Source organism: Typha latifolia, chromosome 13 (genome assembly GCF_019914945.1).
Source record: "Typha latifolia isolate L0001 chromosome 13, TyphaL0001v2, whole genome shotgun sequence".
Classification (NCBI taxonomy): Eukaryota; Viridiplantae; Streptophyta; class Magnoliopsida; order Poales; family Typhaceae; genus Typha; species Typha latifolia.
In genome coordinates this window covers 1392548-1406662 of record NC_133098.1, presented here as the reverse complement: position 1 = coordinate 1406662, position 14115 = coordinate 1392548, and the positions used below count along the sequence as shown (strand labels likewise).

Genomic DNA, 14115 nt, shown 5'->3' with positions numbered 1-14115 from the left:
CTTTTAACATATTAAATTTTCAGAGAACACCCTGATTAGTGAAAGAATATGAGAAAAGGATCTGGGCTAGTGCCTGGGCCCAAGGCCCATGCTAGGCCCTGGTAATGCTTTTACTTTAGAGAATATCCAATGTTTTTATTTGCATTTTGGCCCTCTTCTATCAACCGTACAACCATGTGGGCCCAACTTATGTTGTTCTTGATGTCCGCGAGTTCAAGAAAAAAAGACAAAAAAAAAAAAACCGCGGGTACCAAAATTTCCGCATCGATTCCTCCGTCTCTTCGCCGGCTTCCTCCTCTTCTCTCTCTCTCGACTGCGTCGAATCCGCGAATATTTAGCCGTCTCAATCCATCATCCACCTCTCTCTCTCTCTCTCTCTCTCTCCCTTCTCAAGTCAACGATGGCTCTCCACGCCGCTTCTCTCTCCATCGCCGGCTTCGCCGTTAACTCCCGAGTACGAACCAAGAAGGCGAAATTCGCGCGAGCTGCGTCCTTTCCATCTCCTCCACCTACCTCTACTTCCACCTGCCGTAGATTCCCAGGTTTGGTTCTTGCAATAGGAAGAGTTCACTCTTTTGTTCATTTTTTCCGATTAATTTAATTAGCAGTGAGATTGAAGGATTGCTGTCATGTTTTAGGAGTTGTGCTTTAGCCAATTTGTACAGCTTTGGACTAGTAATAATACCAAGAATGCATTTTGACGCCAAATTATACTATCGAATAGTCGGTAGATCTTCCAATTTGCTTCTTCTTTGTTCTTTGCGCGATAAACACTGGAGGAGTTGGTGATTGCTTTGTGCTTCCTTTCTGTAACTATTCCTTCTCACAAATCTTTTTCATCTTCGACAAAAGAAAGAAGCTTTTTGGTAAATTGTTGCATAGGCATGTGGTTGTAATCCTGATATTTTCCGTAAAGATATCTTCTTGCAGAAAGGAAAAAAGAGGCAAAAAGATGAGACGAAGCAAATTTTAGATTAGATGGATATCCAATTCTTGTGTTGGCTTACTTACTGTTTCTAAGATGCATGTGTTTTAATTCCATTATTCTTGGCGACATCCTTGTTCCTTTATTCTGAATTTTGAGTACCATCTTAGGTTGCATAAAAGCCGTTTCAGGCAATACCAACAGTGTCCCTGAGGCGAGTGGATCGTCGCTTGTTGTATGTCTTGGAGAACTGCTGATCGATTTTGTACCAACTGTTAGTGGATTATCCTTGGCAGAAGCTCCAGCTTTCAAGAAGGCTCCTGGGGGAGCACCTGCAAATGTCGCTGTTGGCATAGCTCGTCTTGGTGGTTCATCAGCTTTCATCGGGAAGGTCGTATTTGATTACATCATATAATGCTAGATATTTCGGAAGTGTTTAGAACTTGCACATAGTGCTCCATTTTGGATGGACACATCCTAGGTGTGATGCAACTTAGAACAATGGTCTTAAGTTTTGTGAACTAGCTCATCATCATCTCATTCTCCGGCATTTTCCTGCTCGAATTATGATACACAGGTTGGTGAAGACGAGTTTGGATATATGCTAGCTGACATTTTAAAGGAGAATAATGTGAACAGTCAGGGACTACGATTTGATCCTGGTGCTCGAACAGCTTTGGCTTTTGTAACATTAAAAAGTGATGGTGAACGTGAATTCATGTTTTATCGTAATCCTAGTGCTGATATGCTGCTTGAAGAAAAGGAGCTTGACCTTGATCTTATAAGGAAGGTACACAATAAATGAATGTGATCATAAAGCGCTCCTGCTGCACGACTTATTTAGGATTTTACACTTCTCTTGAAACTCACTTTCTCTATGAACTATTATAATCATTAAAATCTGATTTACTATCTATGTTAGGCAAAGATCTTCCACTATGGTTCTATAAGTCTTATAACCGAACCATGTAAATCGGCACATGTTGCAGCAGCTAAAGCTGCTAAAGATGCTGGAATACTTCTGTCCTATGACCCAAATCTGAGACTTCCACTATGGCCATCAGCAAAGAGTGCTAGAGATGGAATATTCAGCATATGGGATATTGCTGATATTATCAAGGTAGTAACCTTTCTAAGTCTCTTGGTGAAGTTTTCATTCTGATTATAATTAATTTACCGAATCAGATAAGCGAAGAGGAGATTTCATTTTTGACGGAAGGAGAAGATCCATATGATGATGCTGTTGTGCGTAAACTTTTCCATCCCAATCATAAGTTGCTACTTGTAACTGAGGGCCCGGATGGTTGTAGATACTACTCGAAGGTATGGCTTCCTGCGATGCAACATATCCTACTTTTGTTGTTTTTAACTCACCTTATTCGTTATGTTAGCATGCCTTCTAATATAGGAATTTAGTGGGAGAGTTAGTGGACTAAAGGTGACTGCTGTTGATACTACTGGTGCTGGAGATGCTTTTGTTGCTGGAATATTATCTCAATTAGCTACAGATTCTTCTTTGCTCCAGGTATCACCTCCTCATCCTACACTTGAACAGATGAACCTATGAATTTATGTCATTAGATTGCTGCGGTGTACAAAGGTATGATTTTCCAAGAGGAAGAGATCAGAAGTAGGTCTAACCAGTAAATTTAGAGGAAAAGATGATGCTTTCTATGTATGAAGCTATTCATTCAAACATTTAAGATGATTTCTACAAAGAGTATTATGTTATAAGATTAGTTTGGTTCATACTTTCTTCTATTCCAGCTATAGTGCTTATCTTTTCAACATTACTTTTAAAGAATTTTGATTATGTTGTGTCTTATTGGCAAGTTCTATTTTTGAACATTTTACAGGATGAAGAACGATTGAGAGAAGCTCTTAGATTTGCAAATGCATGTGGAGCTCTGACCGTGACTGAGAGAGGAGCTATACCTGCGTTACCAACTCGACAAGCAGTCTTAGATGCATTGGTTAATATAGTTGCTTAGGCTAGTAATGAGGATTGTACTTCAGGCTCATCCATTCATCTGTATCTGCGCAACCGTGCTTGTACATAAAATGTGACTCAGGTTTTGCGGTGCCAGATGTTAAATTGGCATTTATTTACAAGCAGTTTTCAGCTTAAGAACCTTAAATTTTAAGCTGATAACACCGCAAAGGAATCTTTCTTCCCCAAATAAGAGTATCATTGATTCGGAAATACTTATTCTCTGGCTGTAGATTGATTTTTATTCTCTCTTTCAACTAGTATGAGTGCTATGGCTGACATGATCATGTTACTATAAATGATGCAGCAAAAGATCAATTGATGCACAGGAAGCTAACAATTATATAAAAAGCCACATGATCCATAAAAATCCAAACTGATGCTCGAACTGAGGCTAATCTTATAAGGTGATATTGCAAGACTGCTGTTCTCATGTCATATTACTTGATGTAACAGAAAGATGGAGTCAAGAGCCATATAAACATCAGTAAGCAGTTAGTTAGCTCAGTATACTGCATTTCTAGAATTTGTGTACAAATCCACCAGAAGAGTCCCTAGTATGAGAATTAAATGTAAGAAACTGGATGTGTGGAAGGAATAGTATCAATTGTGATACAGCAAACTGAAAAATCTGGAACAACTTCCTTCGAGTTTTTTTCTTCTATATAGTTGATAAAGAATAGCTGAGACGATGTTGCTAGTGATATCATTCGAGAAGTTTATTACACGTCCCAACACCAACTGCTGCAGCAAGGTGCCAGGCAGCATGAATATATGGAGTTTGGGGAAGGCATTCGTCTGCGATAAATAGTGCAGTTCCCATCAAGGAAGACATTGTATGCAAATTGTATGCCATCCTGAGCTCTGGATTGGTCAATGCCTTTTTCGCGAAGGCTACCTGAAAAAACAAGCAAGAAAAGCTGGTCAATTAACACTCAACCTAGAAAAATAAATACCTAGAAGAAAACCTAAAGATATATACAGATTTTGTACTTCCAACAAGTAAAATTTGGCAGGAAAATAGGTGTTGAAGAGAACAGAAACAAAACATGATGAAGGAAGAGTTTTTCAATTATCATACCAAACATTTGGAAGAACAAAAATCTAAAAGAATAAGTTTTTCATCTACTGACACAAATCAAGGACCATGTAATAAAGATAAGATTATAATTCTAACTCAAATAATATTAAGGTTAATATTAAATCGAAAAAGAAGAACAGTTTAGCAATCTTTTGAATGACTTGCCTCCATCATTCCAGTGTGGACAGCTGAAACCATCAAAGGCTGAAATGGCAAAAGCAAGGTTGATGCTACCATCAGTAGTTTCCGGTTCTCATCTCGAAGTGCTCTTGACAGACACTGTATGTAGGGGGAAAAAAAATCAAATGTCTCATATTACAAACCACTACAAGAGAAAGTAGAGTGCAACTTGATTGGGACTTGCTATGTCAGGTAAAATTGAAGGGACTCCTACTCACAAGTGTTGTTGCAGCAATCATTGTGTAATCTGCCCATCTCAAAAATTTCCTGGCCTCTCCTCTTGAAGAATGATATAAGCTTGAGGCAATCCCCACCCCAATTAATGAATTAGCATAAAGTGATGTGTTAAAGTTCTTGCTGCAGCACTGATAAACAATTTATCAGTTGATAGATGAAATAAAGAAGAGACAATTACAACCGAAGGATATGCTGTTTTGATCTATTTCAGAAGGGAACTTGCCGTGGAGTCTGAAGTCCAAGCACAACGAATGGCAGTGAGGTTAGAACATTCACAACAGTTTCTCCAATATGGCGGTCGCCTAATTGAGGAAATATTCAAAATCAGATATATTGGATACAAGAGATTTGCTATTCCACTGACATCAAGAACAGTCTCATTTCGACATACCTTGAAGACTACAGTGAATAGGCCTCAAACAATACGGCCTTTGCTGCCACAATCGTCTGCCGTACAAATTAGTCAGCTCATGTAGGTATAAGGTTTGTATCGAAATAATCAGATAAACTGGAACGGCGCATTTGATAAATAAAAGCAACTCACTGGATTAGCAATCCTTGGCTTGTTCTGCTAAATTCTGATCCTTGACAAGATGATAGAGCAGAATCACCGTGAAATGTTTCTTCATTTCGACACGATGATTTGCCCATAAGCTGCACGCCATGAAGCCCATGTAGGACCATAGAAGTATTTGGTATATCCTTGAAACCCATAGATATTCAATTTGAATACGAACAACTGCTTATCGGTGAGAGGCGCACACCCTCTACAGCTGCTATAGGATAAATTGAAATATCAATAAGATCATCTATCTATTCTCATTAGGTTGATATCAATAAGCATCAAGAAGGTGAATGCATCTTCTATTGTTCAAAATATCATGATATTGGACAAGAACTCTTAAGCATATTCAAGTAACCATATAATCTAACATCTACTTGAGGATAGCGTCTATCTAATTTAGCACTGCACAATAACTTGCATGGAGAGGAACAAATTACGATGTATTGACACAGAAAGTTTGAAGTTTTTAGCATCTAGATCCCAATTTATTAGAATACAATGTAAGCACTACCCACATAAAGGAAACCTTAAATTAGATTCAGTGGAATAGATCAAAAATTTCACAAAACCTTTGCTTTTTCGGAGGAAAAGAGAGTTACAAAGGAGGAAAAAATTAATCCCACAAAGTCCGAAAGCAAGGGAAGACCTTAAATAAAAAACTCGTAATTGCTACAAAGTTTCTTCTTTCCTCAATCTTCTTCTAATTGGAATCGAGAACTACTTCAAACAACAAATAATAATAATAATAATAATAATAGATTGAGAGAAAGAGAGAGAGAGAGAGAGAGAGAGAGAGGAAAGACCTGTTTAGGAGCGAAGGAGAGCCGCAAATCTAGGGGGAGAGATTGAGAAGATCTTATTCGCCTAAAAGCCAACAAACAGGAGTTGCGTTTTCCCAACACGGCAGTCAACAAATCTTCACGAAGCTGAACTCTGCTATGAAACACGTAAACATCAAGCCGTGTTTCAATCTTCTATTCTATTGGCGAAAACATTTACGACGCCTGGCTGGGCAGCCGAGAATAGTTAAACCGCTTGAACTATTGCTTGAGATCCGGAATCAATCCCATGTGTCATGTGTGCCGTCTGCGACTGCGAGGGGATGTTTGATTCGCTTTTCTCCACGTCACACCACCCTCCCAGGATCAACTGGGCCGGACTAAATTATTGGGCCGAATTGTCCGAACCTCGGTCCATGACCAGATCAAACGAGTCATCTATCTTGATCATGAATTTATTCAAACGATCTTAGAAAATAATTAAAAAAAATTCTTTATTATTTTTAATTTGGCGGGTCCAACCCAATCAAACTGCTCTTATAAAATAATAAAACATTCCGGTCATTACTGGGCCCAGAAATAAAAGAGATGAGCTCACAGACTTCCAAGGGAAGGAGAACCAATCCCCAACCACCGAAAGGTCCACTCTACTCGGGTAGGAATGAGACATCCTATCGACACAAGCCCGAGTTCGCGGTGCCTGCCTGATAGCTTCATCGCATCAAACCCAATAATTCTGTCTCAAAACGGGCCTTTCAACTGTAACAGTTGGGCTGCATCTTAAAGCCCAATTAAGAAGAATAAATATGGTACAATTAATGGCCGAGGCCATGGCCATGGGTCCAAGCTCATCTTATTCTTAGGAGCTTATCCCGGAGAATAAGATTTTTTTTCTCCCTCGTTTTATGGACAAAGGCTTTTTAAATTACTATATTTTAATCGGTCAGTTTACGGAAAAGCATATAACATATCAAAAGATATCTTTCCTTATAAAGCTAACTAAGAACATTTAGAATCTAATAAGTATTTATTCATCTCAAAAGCCCTCAACCAGCAGCAGCCTTTCTCTTTCGGGACCCCCCCCCCCGGACCCCCTTTTGCTTTCTCCCCCCTCACCTTTATCCAATTCCTTTTGTGGCCCCTCCGCCATTAAAATTTTCTCCTTTTTTTTTCCTTCCTTTTATTTTTCCAGCTAAAGGGGGATGTTAGATGGATGGATGGATGGATGCCTGAACCTTTGATCCGTCCATGTGGGTCGGTTTTGTTTTTTAATACGTGTTTGGGAGGGCTTTGCGGTGTACGAGATTTCTGCAATTGATGATGGCGAGCTGCACGCGAGGGGAATAACGATTCCCTTATTCCTGGATAATATATTCACTATCCGCCCCCATCCTATCCCCTTCCCCTGTTTTTATGCATATATATAGCTTCGATTAAAATTTAAAAAAAAAAATTCGGCAAATATTAACTCTAATTTCACAAAATCTAATTTTTTGGGACCATTAAAGAATGAAATTTTAAATGATTTCATGGATTTTACTCTATGTAATGAAATCGTGTGATCTGAGGTCAGATTTGGATGGAATTTATTTGCAACAAAGTTAGGTGAATTTGATTTCTAAACAACGGAATTCATTTCTAAATAAAACCAAAGGAATTCCTTAGATCCTGTCACTTTCTCTCTCCTCTGCTCTACTACACTACTCTACTCTACTCTACTCTACTCTATACTCACAGATCCTATCAGTTCCAAGTGATTCAAAATCTCAATGGCCCCCCATCCCCCCAACCACCTCCAAGTGGTAATAAAAGGGGGGTTTGGGCGAGAGAGAGAGAGAGAGAGAGAGAGAGAGAGAGAGAGAGAGAGAGAGAGAGTAATTTCATTCCAAATCTAAGAAAAGAAAAGAAAAGGGAAAAAGGAAAGGAGTGGAGGGGATCCGAAACAACAGTACATGCGTTCTTAGTTGTAAGCCAAGTCTTAGCAAGAATAGTAGGAGAAGGAGAAAGAAGATGATTACGGTGTTGGATTTCTACCACGTGATGACGGCGGTGGTGCCGCTGTACGTGGCGATGATCCTGGCGTACGGGTCGGTGAAGTGGTGGAAGATCTTCTCCCCCGACCAGTGCTCCGGCATCAACCGCTTCGTGGCGCTGTTCGCGGTGCCGCTGCTGTCGTTCCATTTTATCTCGACGAACAATCCGTACACGATGAACATCAAATTCATCGCCGCCGACACGCTGCAGAAGCTGATGGTGCTGGCGATGCTGACGGCGTGGAGCCAACTCAGCCGGCGGGGGAGCCTCGAGTGGACCATCACCCTCTTCTCGCTTTCCACGCTCCCCAACACGCTCGTCATGGGGATTCCGCTGCTCAAGGGGATGTACGGGGAGTTCTCGGGGAGTCTCATGGTTCAAATTGTTGTGCTCCAATGCATCATCTGGTACACTCTCATGCTCTTTATGTTCGAGTACCGCGGCGCCAAGCTGCTCATCACCGAGCAGTTCCCCGACACCGCCGCCTCCATCGCCTCCATCGTCGTTGACTCCGACGTCGTCTCGCTCGACGGCCGCCGCGACGCCATCGAGACAGAAGCGGAGGTGAAGGAGGACGGCAGGATCCACGTCACCGTCCGCCGGTCCAACGCCTCCCGCTCCGACATCTACTCCCGCCGCTCCATGGGGTTCTCCAGCACGACGCCGCGCCCGTCCAACCTCACCAACGCCGAGATCTACTCGCTGCAATCGTCGCGGAATCCAACCCCGAGAGGCTCGAGCTTCAACCACACCGACTTCTACTCCATGGTCGGGCGGAGCTCCAACTTCGGAGCGACGACTCCGAGGCCGTCGAATTACGAGGAGGACCACAACGCCGCCCCACCCGCCAAGCCGCGACTCCATTACCCGGCCCCTAATCCGGCGGTGGCGCCGCCGCGGGCGGTCGCGAAGAAGGTGAATGGGCAGACCCATCTGCTGAAAACGGAGGACGGGGGCACCAAAGATCTCCATATGTTCGTCTGGAGCTCGAGCGCTTCCCCGGTCTCCGACGTGTTCGGAAACAACCACGACTACGGAAACGATCCTTCCGCCGTCAAAGAAGTCAGAATGTCCGTCTCTCCCGGCAAAAGTACTACTACTTCTTCTTCTTCTTTTTCCGTACTCGTATTACTATTTCGCAATCGTCAATTCACGTTGGATTAACGGAAATTATTATTGTCGTCATCCAATCACGCGCAGTGGACGGGAGGAAGGAACGCGATGAGTACTTGGAGAGAGACGAGTTTAGCTTCGGGAACAGAGACGGCGGCGGCCACGACGGCGGAGACGAGAAGACGCAAGAAGGCGGAAAAGTATCGGGAGGGGGAGGAGGAGGAGGAGCGAGAGGGACGACGATGCCGCCGACGAGCGTGATGACGAGGCTGATCTTGATAATGGTGTGGCGGAAGCTCATCCGGAACCCCAACACCTACTCGAGCCTAATTGGGATCACTTGGGCACTCGTCTCTTTCAGGTGAGATACCATTCATCATCCATTACTACTTACCACCATAATTAGCCATACCAACTACTACTAGTAAGCAGTTTAAAAAATTTAATCCTTTCATGTGAAATGGCTTGCTATACTGTTGGTTAATTTGGTGGGTTGTTGACTTCTTCTCGTTGTTGGAACTGCAGATGGCATGTCGAGATGCCTGCCATTATCTCCCGCTCCATCTCCATATTGTCGGATGCTGGCCTTGGAATGGCCATGTTCAGCCTCGGTCAGTACTTCCATGTGCACCAGCCCTTCTTCTCTCCTCTTCCATCCATTGTCCACAGCTCTAAATTAATTAATTTTTTTTTAAAAAAAAAATTTTCTTTGGACGCAGGATTGTTCATGGCATTGCAGCCTCGAATCATAGCGTGCGGGAATAACGTCGCATCGTTTGCGATGGGCGTACGGTTCCTCGCAGGCCCAGCTTTCATGGCCGCCGCCTCCTTCGCCATTGGCCTACGTGGCACCCTCCTCCACGTGGCGATTGTCCAGGTCAGTCCATCCCCATCTCTCTCTCTCTCTCTCTCTCTCTCTCTCTCTCTCTCTCTGACACATAGAATCCAAGAATAAAAAGAATATAGAAAAATAAAAGAAATTACTAACTTTAACTTTTGGTCTGTTGTACAAAATCTCTTGTTACAGGCTGCTCTACCTCAAGGCATTGTTCCTTTCGTGTTCGCAAAGGAGTACAACGTGCATCCTGACATACTAAGTACTGCGTGAGTATATATATAAAAAAAATACGCAACTTTTTATAAAGTTTTACAACCTTTTTATGGATTCCATGCCTCCTTTTCTCCAGGGTCATATTCGGGATGCTGATTGCCTTGCCCATAACCTTGGTTTACTACATCTTACTCGGCCTGTGATTTGTATAAGAAGCCCAAGAAAGACAACCCTCAACGCATTGCAGGAAAGAGGAGAGATTAGACTTATTTAAAGGTTAAGAAGGAGAATTTTTTTTAAACAAAAAAGAAAAGAAAAAAAAAGAGTGAAGGGTAGCAACTTCTTGTAATTTGTTGAATCCGGATCCGATTCGAACCCGGTCTGCACTTGCTGGTGTTGTAAAATGAAGTGTTTGTTCAATCTAAGTGCTCTTCTCTTGTATCTCTTTTTTTCTCGTCGGCGCCGATTTAATTGGTACACTATTAAATATTTTTTTTAAAAAGAAGAAAATATCTGGCAGTGATGATTGGATTGGGTATTAGATAAAGGGAAATTAAGGATCGAAAAGAGGATTTCAATCTAATCCATGAAGATGAAGGTGGTGTTCTTTTGATTAGATATGTCGGTTTAGTGGTGTAAAGCTAAAGGGAGTTTGGGAGTAGGAAATTAAAAGTAGGGGGGAATGTGTAGGTGGGTGGTTAATGGGGGAGAGTTTGGGTCACTTTGGTCCCCTCAATTACACCTTCATGTTGGATTTGATGTGGACTGGGAGAGCATATTCACAGACAAACCTCACCCCATTTCGGGTCCCAGATGCATTTAATGACCCATTTGGCTCTTTGTTGCCCTTCTTTTCTGGTGCTTAATCAATTTAAATCCCAGGTTATTAAACTGATATCTATTATCCTAGGTTAAAGGAACTTGGGTGAAGTGGACTTTGTCAAGCTTGCAAAGCTCTCTGCTTAATTCACCAATAATTTTCTCTTATCAGCGAACCTCAATTAGAAAGAGAAAAAAGGAAAGGAAATGGCAAGATTCATGTGAGATTTTTGAGTCAAGATCATTACAGCTGGGCTCCTAATAATCAAGAAGAAGAAGAAGAAGAAGAAAAGAAAAAAAAAAATTCTCTAAAAGCAAACCTCAGATGTTAGGAGAATGACATGAATGAAAAGGATGGACCCCTAGCTACAGAGATAGAGAGAGAGAGAGAGAGAGAGAGAGAGAGAGAGAGAGAGAGGAAAAAAATCACAATGGAGCTCCATCCATCACAGAGAGTGGAGATACAACTGGAAAGTGAAAGGCATTAACACTAGAACAAAACGTGCAAGTCTCTTTTCTTAGCCCTCTCTTTGTGTAACCATGCATTTGTGTATATAAACTTCCAATGAGATAATTAGCAAAATAAGTACTACTGTGGGTGAGTTGAGATGTTACAACTTGTACTGTTTGTGTTTTGTTTTTGGTTGCATTCTTAAGTTACGTGACATATCAAGCTGGCCAACTTAGGTCTAATTCAGCTCTAGGGTTTTTGATAGGCTTGGGCATTTTGTGGTGGTGGATTCCGAGGGCTGAACACAAGAAGATTGGTTGGGTCTAATCAGGATAGTAATCCATTCCAAAGGAACAGGAGCAAAATTGTCATATTTTGGATGTTGATATATAGAATTAGTAATCCTCGAAAGTCTTTTTTTCTTTATAAAAATATCTTCGTCTGTCCGAACTATGACTCTGTATCACTTTTAGCTCGATTTTAAGTAAGAATCACCACTGTTTACAGGTCAGTGTCAAGCAACAGTGACTCAACTAGCAAACGAGAATTGCATAGTTGAGACTATCCCATCTTGCATTGAGCTATCTTTTCTATTTTGTTGCTACTAATTGGAGTTATTACTTGAGTAGATATGGAAAGAAGAAGAAAAAAATGATCATATTCACGATAAAAGAAATCCTATATCCCTGTACACCTTCTGGATAAGATCTTGATATTGATAATTATCACTCTCATATGCTAAACTATGTTAGATATATCTATATTTCGGTTGTATAGCCATGTATTTAGGAAAACAACAAGGGGTACTAAATACAAACTTATGAAACCAAAGTTTAATTTAATTTTAATTTTATTATTTCATATAAGAATAGTTACTACTCAATGTTTATCGGGATTTAAGCAAAAATTTCTAAATAGAGCCATTCCGACAGTAGCACTAAATTGTGAAAATATATTACGCATGGTAATGCTTTCGTTCTACTCTATTAATAAAATGGAAGCAAGTGACATATTCACATAGTTATCATATATATATATATACACAAAATTTGGATTAAAAGGTATTATTGATTAATAGTTTAAAGTACCTTAAATTAGATGCTCAATCTTATAATTAACATAGTTGTTATTGTTTTATCATTTAACAACTAGAAGATTAAATACAGTTGAACAAAAATCTAACTCACTTTAGTGTCGTCTTTAATACGTGTGTTACTAAACAATTGGTTCTAACTAAAAATTATCGAGACATTGCTCTAAGTTACTGTGCCGTTAAGCTACTTCTTCTAATCACTGCATCTGATCCTTGAGCTAAGATATTAAACCATTAAAATAATTTTTTATAATAATTACTTGGGGTTAAAATAACACTGCGAACTTCTCAATAGTAATTTACTAGAGTTGCTTGGTTACGTATAGTTTCTTTTCCCGTTTGCATGTAGATGTGGTGCCAAGCGTGCACTTGGATCGAGTGCACGTACAATTGCATGAATAAGAGATTTATTTTCCAAGAGCTAATGCTTCCAAGAATTCCACGTACTTATCTTTGTCGCTGTCGTTAATTACGCGTGGTCTACTTATTTTTCGCACTCCCCCTTAACATACTTATGGCCACAAAACGCCTTGATAAGTATCTTTTAATTAGCATCAATCGATAAGTTGTCAACAACCACAAGTAGAATAAATATCCTCGGATACATATATAGCCGAATAGTTATCCGAGATTCCGTGGAAAATGGCCAAGATCTTTCGCTATCGATATCACTATGTATTTGAAGAGTTATGGGCATTGGATGTCTCATTAGCTTGTTGTGACATAGGGAAAATGTTTTCTTGAAGATTTGGAGCTATAAATATATATATATATATATATATATATATATATATATATAGCTAGACTAGACTATTTATTCCCTCAGTCAACAGTTGATCATACTAATTTACATTTACAAAGTACTCTAAGAATTTTCTTTTATTTTCTAAATTTAGAAAGAGATGGGAGAATATTCTATATTTATATCCCACGGATAAGATCACGAATAGCCGGATATCCAAGTGAATCTTCTATCCATCAACACCAATAATTCGATCGAGGATATGGAAAAAATAAAGAGAAAAGAGAAAAGCTAAGGTAGCTAGAGACATGCATCTCCCTCCATCCCAGATATGAGCGTATGAGAGCAAACAAAGGGGGAGGAGGGCATGGGATGGCATGGCATGGGATGGGATGGGATGGGATGGGATGAGATGGGACAAGTCGATCTGGCATGACACATGCAGCTAGCAATATGCATGTAAACAAGAAGAAAGTGGTGGTATCTTCCATATAGAATTAAACGATCGAGTACACATGCACATATCCACAGGCATCTTTTTGTATGAAGGAAAAGGGTCAGGTCAAGGTGGGCGATGTTTGCTTCCCCCCTCACCCCCATCGATCCCATGCCAATGCCATCCCGCCACGACTCCATCATCCATCCATCCATGGGCCATGGCCGATGCATAGCACTAGTCTAGGTTTTGGAGCATAGTGGGAGAGAGAGAGAGAGAGAGAGAGAGGTGGGAGGAGGCACAGAGAAAGTGACGAAGGAGTTGGGATTGGGCCCAATGGGGGGGGGGAGGGGAGGTGGGTCCCGGGATAAGGTGGGCTTGTTTTGTCCGGCCCACGGCCGACCAGACACGCGTGGGTGGCGAACATGGCTGGCTTTCTCTCTCTCTCTCTCTCTCTTCGGGCCTCTTTTTCTCCCACTAGCTTAGTGGATGCCGTTTTCCTGATCCACCCTTTTTTTTTAATATATATTTTTATATATTCCAACTGGTTGTTCTACGTGTCTCTCGTAGTAGCGTGCAAGAAGAGTATAATACATGAGAGAGGCGGGAGGATGGGCGT

The 14115-nt window shown here is 41.0% G+C and overlaps 3 protein-coding genes across 4 annotated transcripts; 2 read left to right on the top strand and 1 right to left on the bottom strand.

Annotated features, from left to right (window-relative positions):
* The first annotated feature begins 222 nt into the window (after positions 1 to 222).
* On the top strand, positions 223 to 3128 carry LOC140800325 (probable fructokinase-6, chloroplastic). 2 transcript variants are annotated; one of them, XM_073155054.1, is made up of 7 exons: positions 223 to 542; positions 1096 to 1316; positions 1503 to 1715; positions 1848 to 2045; positions 2111 to 2248; positions 2334 to 2450; positions 2782 to 3128. In XM_073155054.1, the coding sequence occupies exons 1-7, from the start codon at positions 401 to 403 to the stop codon at positions 2914 to 2916; spliced, it is 1164 nt and encodes a 387-aa protein (XP_073011155.1). In that variant the 5' UTR covers positions 223 to 400; the 3' UTR covers positions 2917 to 3128. The 2 variants fall into 2 exon arrangements, with proteins under 2 accessions (XP_073011155.1, XP_073011154.1); XM_073155053.1 differs by having other exon boundaries at positions 258 to 542; positions 1117 to 1316.
* Positions 3129 to 3399: 271 nt separating this feature from the next.
* Positions 3400 to 5915, bottom strand: LOC140800326 (uncharacterized). The gene is made up of 7 exons (XM_073155055.1): positions 5782 to 5915; positions 4958 to 5189; positions 4805 to 4860; positions 4633 to 4715; positions 4395 to 4529; positions 4158 to 4275; positions 3400 to 3809 (listed from the first exon to the last, which is right to left on the bottom strand). The coding sequence occupies exons 2-7, from the start codon at positions 5125 to 5127 to the stop codon at positions 3622 to 3624; spliced, it is 750 nt and encodes a 249-aa protein (XP_073011156.1). The 5' UTR covers positions 5128 to 5189; positions 5782 to 5915; the 3' UTR covers positions 3400 to 3621.
* A 1516-nt stretch (positions 5916 to 7431) lies between these two features.
* Positions 7432 to 10396, top strand: LOC140800361 (probable auxin efflux carrier component 1c). The gene is made up of 6 exons (XM_073155103.1): positions 7432 to 8881; positions 8992 to 9265; positions 9430 to 9515; positions 9624 to 9781; positions 9932 to 10008; positions 10092 to 10396. The coding sequence occupies exons 1-6, from the start codon at positions 7768 to 7770 to the stop codon at positions 10156 to 10158; spliced, it is 1776 nt and encodes a 591-aa protein (XP_073011204.1). The 5' UTR covers positions 7432 to 7767; the 3' UTR covers positions 10159 to 10396.
* Positions 10397 to 14115: the final 3719 nt, after the last annotated feature.